The 10,147-nt window shown below is 40.9% G+C and overlaps 1 protein-coding gene across 1 annotated transcript; it reads right to left on the bottom strand.

Moving 5' to 3' along the window:
• Positions 1–1,393: 1,393 nt before the first annotated feature.
• On the bottom strand, positions 1,394–9,267 carry si:ch1073-83n3.2 (uncharacterized). The gene is made up of 5 exons (XM_050069775.1): positions 9,203–9,267; positions 5,839–6,097; positions 5,510–5,543; positions 5,112–5,298; positions 1,394–4,424 (listed from the first exon to the last, which is right to left on the bottom strand). Exons 1-5 carry the CDS (start codon positions 9,255–9,257, stop codon positions 4,069–4,071), a joined length of 891 nt encoding a protein of 296 aa, XP_049925732.1. The 5' UTR covers positions 9,258–9,267; the 3' UTR covers positions 1,394–4,068.
• Positions 9,268–10,147: the final 880 nt, after the last annotated feature.

The raw sequence follows: 10,147 nt of genomic DNA, 5'->3' as shown, positions 1-10,147 counted from the left end.
TAGCGAACCATTGATGTGTTTCCAATGGCTTTTTAGGCACTAAACGTGAGTGTTTTTTAGGGACATGTCGCTGTTTTTCCTGCAGCTTTTTAGCCCCCAGAGGTGAGTGTTTTTTTCAGCAAGCCATGCCTCTTTTTACAGCTGCTTTTTAGCCCCCAAACATGGGTGTTTTGTAGCAACCCCTTGCTGTTTTTCCAGCTGGGATAGTACCAAGAAAAGTGCTTTTTTTCTCCTGTAACATTGCCGCATTTCCTGCCAAGGATTGTGCCCCCAAAACTGGGTATTTTAAGCCAAAACATTATCTTTTCCTACCCATAACCAAGTGGTTTATGTGGCAGAACATAGCCACATGTTAACCACAGGGTTGTGGAAATGTAAAGTTTCAATATGCGCCACATAAAAACATGCAAATGTAATGTGTCTGTGGTTTGGGTTGAACCTGTACTGTCAACAGGAGGCCAGTAGTCATGACTGGAATAACATGCTTGGGGGACAAAAACTAGCAGATGGGCCCCTGTTGATCTTTGTTTTCACCAAAAGATTGATTGAAGTAATGTGAACAGAAGAAATACAACATGTATCTGCACACTAGTAGTTACAATCACTGTGGTCTAAAAACAATAAACTCTGAGGCTCATTGCCAGTGACAATAAAAAACACAGCACAAAATCATAACAGCAGCCACATACATACAGTGGCAAAGTGCAGATACTCATTACTGAAATAATCTTTTTTATTAGCCTAAATTACCCTTCACGCTGCACTCAAATAAAAGTGTAATTCAGCATAACATACTGTGTGATGTATCTTAGTAAATGAAACCTATGAGTTGAGCGTCAGCATGTTAAACAGTTATGTAACATATTCTATGTTTATTTTGTGTGTCGTTAGAAAGAGGTGAGGATTAAAGGATGTGGCTGAAGAGAAAGAGATAAATGCGGCAACCAGTCCCACAAAGCTTTCACACTATTATTCATCTTGTTTATTCTGTAAATTAATCTGTAAATTCTGATTTGCTCAAAATTCTGATCTTCTTTTTGTCTGGCTGCTCCTCTTAGCATCTATTGTGTGTGTTGCCAAAGATACTGTTTTGTTTGGTTCCGTTTAGGTTGTTAAATGTGAAAACACACCTTTGACTGTGTTAAATCTTCTACATTCACTCTCCTGTCCTGTTGTATCCATCCCATAATCTTTGAGTGTTGTCAGTGTTTAATGTCCATTACTGATGCCCAAACCTAACAATATGAAATATGGAGAAAAATGATGTTTTGTTAATTTACATAGTGGCCAGGCCAACAGAGCAGCAGCAAATAGAAGATAGAACCTGAAAAACATAAAACACTGGTTTGCAGAGACATACAAGGCCAACATTTTATTCTGCCAATTGGGTTGACACTCAAAAAGCAACATGCAAGACACTGTAAAGGAATCACTGTTTTCATTGATAAGAGATTTGAACGCACCCTTTGTTTGTTCTTGGTAACTTTGAGTTAAGTCTGTATTTGCACTCTGCCACTGAAGTTACCTGCCTGCTCCACCAGGGGCTCCTTGACTGAATAATGATCCACTGCCAGCCCAGCTACAGTATCATCACAGGCCTCTAAATTTCACTGAGCTTGACCAAGACGTGATTTATCAGACTGCAACATTCACGATTATACAAACTAAAAGAATTAAATTGATTAATTGCCAAACTTTGACAGATTTTATATGTGTGTGTGATGCTAAATAGCCACAGCAAAGCTAAGACCAGCACTGCCAACATCACAGTTAATTGAAAATCCCATAACATTCTCTGCACTTTGTATTCTCGTCGTCTCCTCGTTGGTCTCTCATACTGAATTACTTTCTGCCAGTCTCTAGTTTTGTGTTTAAAGTGTTTGTTGTTCATATTTAACAGAAAGTTGGTAGGTACATGGGAAAAAAAACTCTTAAAACTCGATTTGCAACACCAACACCATTTACTTGAACCTGTGCCTTAGTAGTGCATGTTGTCAAACACATTTGTATCTACTGTATATTTAACTATAATTACCAGCCCACACAACTTGTTCCTTTCAGAGGCTGTTTGGCCTGGTTGGCAGTCATGCCAATATTAAGCAACAAGGCTTTGATGTATTGCACAACATTCATGATATGATAAACATAGTGATATGTGTGGCAAGATAAACTAAAGATTATCAAAAACTACTTCTAAGCAGTTATATTTATATTTTGAAGGGAAGTATTCTCCAGGATGTTGATGATTTATATTTATCTGTGTGTAAAATAACAATTTCTCTTCATTTATGGCATCATGATCACTGTGTCAGTCGAGTCCTTCTTGTATGTGACAAAAGAAGGCTTTTCTGGATGTTCATCGCCGCACATGAAGCCCATTCGAGTGTAAAAACTGAGAGCGCACACAAGCTTGTACACAACTCCAAATCCAACACATGAGCTATAAACCCATGAGATTATTTTTTTTACTGTTCGACAAAATCCCACATAAGCACACATGGCCGTTCAGGCTCTGCATATCCCCCTCTTGTGCAAATCTGCTCCATCATCCCTCCTCTCCAACCCTTGGCCTGCTGTCTGCACTGCGGCTCCATGCCAGCCAGCAAACAGCAGATGGATGTAGAGAGAAAGACGCACGGTCATGGTGACAGCAGGATTTATTTAGAGTTCGCCTTTGGACTGCATTTCATGTGAGATACTGGTTTGTGCAGATGGTGGGTAATGGGGGCGGTTTCTAAAAGCAGGGCAAAAGGAACCAAGCAAAGTGCCAAGAATACGGATAAATATTCACAGAGGTCAAACCTTAAAAAAAAAAATTATTAAATGAACACTGATGAGACAAACGGCAGAGAAACACAACTGCCCCACAAAATGGCAGAAATGGCCAGAAAATGGCCACAAAATTCTGTTTGGCCATTTCTCTTACAGCCTGTTATCCCAAAAGCAATTGCCCATTGCTCCCAAGTCCCTTTTCTCTGAAAATACACACTCCCTGCAGTTGGACAACTCAATCGCCAGAAGCAATGTTTGCATTGTAAGTTTCTGTAAACCATGACTACCTTACATTTTTTCAACAATACTGTGGTGAATGTGTGGTCAGGTTTAAGCACAAAAAACACTTGGTTATGGTTGGAAAATGATCATGTTTTGGCTTAAAACACCCACGTGTGGCGGCACAAGTCACTGTAAAAGCAGGGAAGGGTTGATGAAAAACACCTTGGTTCGGTGGCTCACATGCCACTGGGAAACACTGCAAAGGTTTGGAAAAAAAAACAAGGGATCAGTAGCTCAAACACCACTGAGAAACTGCAAAGGGTTGGTAAAAAAAGACAGGGATCGGTTTCTCAAATGTTACTGTGAAATGCCGAAAGGTTCGGTTAAAACACTCACAATTGGTGGCTCGGACAACTGAGAAATGCTAACTGCAGAGAGTGTGTATTTTCTGAGAAACAGAACTGTGGATGCGACTTTTTTCAGGATTATGGGGCTTTGGAATTTTGGGCCGTCGGAATATTGGCATGGCACCAAATACAACTGCACAAAAGAGACTTGGATTATACTACACAAGTTGTGTGTTTTGACATCGTTTTGCTGCAGTTAAACGTCTATCTTTGGATTCTTCATTCACCTTTAGGGCATGCAAGAAACAAAGTTTTCTTCATGAATTCAAGGTAACACTGGGTGAGTAACTGTTATACAAATAGTCATTTTGTGGGTAAAGTATTTCTTTAAAAGACTAAAATGTCCTCATAAACGTCAGTGTGGCTGTCTGGAACCTCCACACTGCTCACTGAGTTAACCTCAAGCCGTCCTGAGGCATGGAAAGACTGATACAACACAGACAGACAGTGTTCAGAGGAGTCAAGATCATGAATGATTTACCTGAGGAGCATGGGCGTAAAGCCAGGAAGAACACCTTCATTAATTTATAAATTAGACGCATAGATAACAAATGAGTGATTAATTAATTACAATGCCCTTATATCTTAAAGGAATACCAACACAGGGATTTCAATGAGAAGAAAAGGGTCTTTGAAACAGTTTCTCTCTCAGTCTTTCTAGTCAAAACTAAAACGCAAATCCTCCACAGTCAAATGCGTCGAAGTCGGAGTCTCCTTCAAAGTCGAAGCTGTTGAAGTGAGGGGAGTCTACGTCCTGGCTGCAGGCATGGAAAGAGCCTCCTGCGGGGAGCTCAGAGAAGCCCCCTGCGCCATGAGCGATCTCTGGGGCTCTGCTGGCAAGGGGAGAAGAAGGGGAGCAGGAGTTGAGGTAGCCCAGGGCAGAAGAGGCCGCTGCCCCTCCCATCAGCAGGCACACTGCCCGCACCGCCCGTGCATCGCTACTGTTGCCATGGCGAAGACAATCAGACACACGATGAGGGGGGGCCACAGAAACACTGCGAAAAGGCCGTCGTGGTACACTGGCTGCAGAGGTAATGCGAAAAAATAATATCAACAATATGCGTGTAGATAAGTTTTGAAGATTTTCACCTTTTTGCTCTTTATTTAAACTAAATTAATTTCTGTCATTCCCCTGCCTTTAACATTTAAAGGACCAGTGTGTAGAATTTAGGAGGATATATTGGCTGAAATGGAATATAATATAAGAAGTATGTTTTCTTTAGTATATGATCCATAATGCAGCTTTAATGGGCTCTCTCCAACATTCAGAGCAATATTATAGCATCAAACCACTATTTGCTATGTAAAAAATATGGTGGAGTAACGGTATCGTGCAGAGAATGAAGTCGAGCTACCTCTGTGTGTTGCAATCTGAGCTTCTCTGTGGTTTGTTGTGGTAAGGCAGTCTGGCCATGCGTGCGTGTCAGTGCATATGTGTATCCCACTGACCAGCTTATCACCATCGCACTGCACTGCACTCATACGACAGTTACAGCCAAATCTGGTTGGTGTCACCGTGCCCATCCTCTGTTTCCCCCCTTATTAACACTGTTAGCTCTGTCAGCACTGTTGCTATTGTTTGGCGCTGTTTAGCTGCTGGCTCAGCCACCTCCATGTTGAGAACAGTGTAGAGTCAAATCATCGCTCTGAATTTCGCATAGAGCCCCATGAAATTGTGAGTTACTACATCTGGTTGACCTGACAGCTGACCTTGGTTTTGGCCTCTGTCTCTGAATGAGCCTCCCCGTTCAGTGACTCGAGACAAAGGAGGGGTGCCCTCACAAAACCTCGGGGACCCAGGGTCTTTATCACTGGAGGAGTCAGGCAGGGGGTCTCTGTCGGTGATACAGGGAGTGATGCTGCACCGTCTCTGAATGGTCAGGGGTGACATAACACCCTAGGAAATGAGACAAACAGGGTTATTATGTCACAGAGATACACTGTGTAACAGCAACACCATGTTATTAAAACAGCCAACAGATATTATTAGAAACTTGTGTATGAACACAATTTTAGGATTGGGAGGTGATGTTTTGGGATGAAGACATGAGGACAAGGCTGAATGAAGCAACAGCAGCACCAGACTCGAGCCAAAACTGCTGACTCACCTCTCTCACTTTCCTGATCAAATTCAGCCACAGACTGTAAAAGGTAAAATGACAAGTCATTTCATAGAACGAGATCCAGGCATGTAGATTATTATGCCAACAATGGAAAAAGTTCAGTATGATCTGTTAACCATCAGTAGTAAACATGACTGATAGTAAGTGGAACAAAGGAGACCTAAATTCCAGCATGTGTGTGTGTCACTATGTGCAGTTAACATCTGATAATGAATGGGGCAAAGGACATGTTCGTGTGTGTGTGTGTGTGTGTGTGTGTGTGTGTGTGTGTGTGTGTGTGAGTGAGAGAGGGGGAGAGAGAGAGAGAGACCCACATGCAGTCATCAGGATTGTCAGTGAGGAGCAGCAGGAATTTGTTTTGTGGCAGGATGAGGGCGAAGCAGCAGTCCCTCCTGCCCCCTGGAGGCAACTTAGGCAGGTCCAGGATTTCTCGTCCCTCTACAATCATCTCACAGTTGGTTTGTAGTGCAACCACCTGGTCTGGAGGGGACTCTGCATCTCGGCACACCAACAAACTTCCCTCCAGGGTCAGCACGATATACTTCTCCTTCCACTGTTTGAACATAAACCCCCCTGCAGCAAATAAAAGAAACAAGAGGGGCATGTTTATGGGGTAGAGTTAGTCTCCTTGGTTTTGCTTTTGTTAAAGTCAAATAGTGCAGTTATACTGGATGATTTATGGTGATACTGTAGATGAAAATAGATGGTGAAAATCTGGACAGAAAAAGTTAAAAAAAAGTAGGACTAATAGTCCACTACTATGTTGGCAGCAGTGCCTAATTAGCACAAAACACAAAATATAGCTTAGGCTGATGGGAATGTTTGCAGGTATTTGATAATTATTACTATGTCAGTCAAACAAATCATGTCTGAAATGGTCAGGCCTATTGCAACAGCAGAACATAGTTAAAGTTTGACATCTAGACCCTGACCTAAATACCCCCCCATGTGTGGTGCTGCAGTGGAGTTGGGGCTTAAAGAGCAAGCAGTAATACTGATGTAGGGCAGCAGCGGTATTGACAGGGCAGAGGGCAAGCTCTGCAGCTTACAAAGATTGCCAAATGGGAGATGATAAATGGAGGATGAGGTATGAGGCATGTGTATGAATCTGTGTAGCTCGACTTGACAGCCTGAACAAGCTTGAAGGCATCGCTTAATCAGAAACATTTTAATTTTGAACTCATAAAGAAAAGTTGGGGAATCACTAAAACTGTTTGGATTTGTCCTCCTGGAACCACAACCAATGTCATGGAAATCCATTCAATAGTTGTTGAGATATTTCAGTCTGAAGTCCAATAACAGACCAACTTCTCATCCATAAAGCTGCGCTGCTAGCGTGGCTAAAAACGATCAATCATCTTTAAAATTCCTGCCAGTTTTGCATGTGCCTGGACTCTGTCAACACAGTGAAGAGTTTGATTTTTCAGTTGTATCTATTTGCTATCATTCATTTTTGTTTAGCATGAAAAACCTAAAATTTTGAAATGCTCAGTTCACTTTTGAGTCCTTCTTTAGTTGTCTATGTGTTGACTCAATTTTTTGAGGCTGTGCTTTGGACTGCACTCTATTAAATGATGTTTTGTTTTTATTTAGTATTATGACCAAATCATTTATAACTATTGTGATCAAATAATATCACAAATCAAAAACACACAATACAACAACGACAGCGCCAACTGCTGTCTTGATAAATGACGTTAGAGCTGAATAGTCACATTTCGGCCAACAAAAATCAAAAGTGGATACATTTCACAAATAAAGTACTTGCACTCACTGCAAAAGAGGAAATTCTTGGCCAGGAAATCATGTGTGAATGTCCATTAAGCATAACATTGCTTTACAAATGCAATTTTCATACTGTAGTTCTTTCATTTACCTGGACAGCATTTAAATTACAGGCTGTTCTAAACCTGACTATAACAGAATGCAATTGCGTGTGGCCTAAATTCTAAACTAGCCACAAGCAGTAAACAACAGTGCACAGAGCAGCATGAAGGTGTGAAAGCTTCATTTAAATAATTATACCTGAATCTCCTCGTCCTTGAAACCAGCCATTTAGGGCAAGTCTCTATACACAGTAGTGCACCGTTAGTCAACATATTTCACATTAAGGGTGCAAAATATGTGTATCTCTTAACAGGGACCTTTAACCCATAGAAACAACAGCCTCTGTGTTTGGAACATACTGTGAGTTTTCAGGACAGCACACACGATGCCGTTAGATTGTAAGTGTCCCAGACAGCCGCCTATTGTGTAATACTGATAATAGATGGAGAGCACATGTTGATGGACGAAGAAGATCTGCTCTATTTCTCCATACAGAGGATTAAAGATGAACAGGTGGATTTTGTGCGAGAGAGAGAGAGAGAGAGAGAGAGAGAGAGAGAGAGAGGTATGAGTTTAGATGGGCTACCTGTTATCAGACACATCTACTGATTTACTAACACCTTTATAGATTTGACATCATAAAACATGAAGGTTTAATAGTATTAATAGAGTCCACTGTTAAGAGAGAAAGATCATAACAAATTGAATCTGAACTGCTGACAACACAGTATCTTCTGCCTCAGTCCGGATGACGCCACTATCAAATGAAATCAGTGGAGATATAAAACAGATGTAACATTAGCACAAAGACATGAGACACTGGCTGAGTCCTGAGCCTGACTTGGCTTTCAAAACCAACATCTCGTCATTCTGTAAAAACACATCTGGGAGCGATTATATCACACAAAGTGACTTTCAGATTGATATCACTCATCTTTAGAGTTGGAGTGTTGATCCTCTTCGCTCATTGTTAAGTTTACAGCTATTCTTAGAGGAATAAACACAGAAAATGTATCACTCCTTGGGCAGAAAATATCACAGGTTCAACACACGCAATACAGTAAGTCTAAATGTGTCTAATAAATACTGTAAAGGTGTCATTTTGTCAACTAAAAGATCTGAGATTCTCTAAAAAGTATAATTATTTGTTTTATTTTTGGCTTTCAATTATGTTTGAAGGACAGCTTTTTTGTTTTTCACCATAATTTATGGCTATTTTAGATCAAAACTCTCTATGAAGACCAAATAATGACATCAATTCTGATCATTCACAGTCTGCATATCCAGATTTTCGGATCTTCCTATAGGTGACATAGCCATACCAACTGTAATCTTATTTTTATTTTGTTGACATTCATCAAACATAAGGGGAAAATGAGAGGTACAGCCTCTAGTCTTGCCAATGAGGTTCACCTGAACGTGTTCATAAGTGTTCATCAGTGTTCATCAGTGTCCTTTCTGCCGTGTTGTATGACTTTAGTCTGTTTTTAATTTTTTTTATTATTGTCTAACATTTTTAAATTTATAAAACAACTTGTAACTTTTTTTTTTTTAAAAAAAGCACTATATAAACAAAGTGTATTATTATCATTTTTATTATTATTAAAAATGCCATCGGAGGGAAGAAGACAATATTTGCATAGTACCATTTTAAATTATACGTTATTTATTATTATCATTATTGTTTGTTTGCTAAGTTGTTGGAGAGGAGGGCATCAATTAACCTACATTTAATGCTGAAGTAAATACAGTAGAATGAGCACAAACAGGATCAGACAAAGAAATAAAGTCTGTCGCCCATTAATGAAGGCACGGAACTGCACACGGATAAAGGAATCAAAGCAGGCCTACCATATTTCCTGAGGAAGCCTCGATGAACGCCTGCTGTGCTCATGCCTGTGGTCATCACAGCAACAGGGACTAAATGAGAGACAGAGCATTTGATGTTGGAAAATAGGGTAAAAGAGAGAGAGAGAGGGAGAGAGAGGAAGACTAATCCCCACTATTTAGGCCTTCCTTCCTTAAACCCGTGCTGTTGTAAGTGGAATTGGAACCGTCCCTGCTTATGCACACATAAACATCACATGAGGCCAAATAATCACAACAGCGATGGATAAATCCCACCAGAAACATCCTATGATTCTCATGGCGGCCATCACCAGATGTCACGTTGGACGTTTCCCATACTGCTCGTCTCTCAGGAGCACAGATTTAAGCCTGTGTCTTGCACACAGCATATGGGTGATTCATAATAGCTCATCATTAAACTGTCATCAGACCTGTTTCCCAGTGTATCTCTGTGCCCTTGGACAGCTTCCTGAGTCAGGGCTTGGATCACCTCCCGCTCAGCCAGATTAAAACAGAGGGATTATTATTCCTGCACAGCTGGAAGCCTGTTGCTGCTGTGCTGTGGATAGGCCCAACCAAGATTTTAATCTGGGCCAGACCTGGGGCACGACGCCCGTCCAAGCAACAGCCTCCAAGATATTAACTGATTTTCAATGTCATAAGTCAGAGCAGGATTTAACGCTTCTCATTGTCTCGGCATGTGCTTGCTTATCACAGTTGGAATACCATTATGTAACAAGAGGGATCGAGGAGAGACCACACAATCAAACAGTTTGTACAGTACATTCATGGATTAATGGGCTGTAAGATAGTGGAAGCCTAAAAGAGAAAGACAGACAGACAGTTGATTTATCTCTTGGAGAAAATACCCTAACTAGGATTTAGCCAGTGATGACACATAGAATTCAGTGACTTGCTCAAGAGGACTTCAACAAGCCTGACACGTGC

Source organism: Epinephelus moara, chromosome 2 (genome assembly GCF_006386435.1).
Source record: "Epinephelus moara isolate mb chromosome 2, YSFRI_EMoa_1.0, whole genome shotgun sequence".
Classification (NCBI taxonomy): Eukaryota; Metazoa; Chordata; class Actinopteri; order Perciformes; family Serranidae; genus Epinephelus; species Epinephelus moara.
The sequence above is the reverse complement of the archived record's forward strand: the minus strand, read 5'-3'. Positions and strand labels throughout refer to the sequence as shown.

Bases quoted from the DNA above. Each gene is read 5' to 3' on its own strand.
- si:ch1073-83n3.2 (XM_050069775.1), bottom strand. From the start codon at position 9,257: ATGACCACAGGCATGAGCACAGCAGGCGTTCATCGAGGCTTCCTCAGG. The intron at 6,098-9,202 runs GTAGGCCTGCTT...TATTTGCTGCAG, and splicing joins AGGCTTCCTCAGGAAATATG to GGGGGTTTATGTTCAAACAG. The intron at 5,544-5,838 runs GTGGGTCTCTCT...TACCTTTTACAG, and splicing joins GACAATCCTGATGACTGCAT to TCTGTGGCTGAATTTGATCA.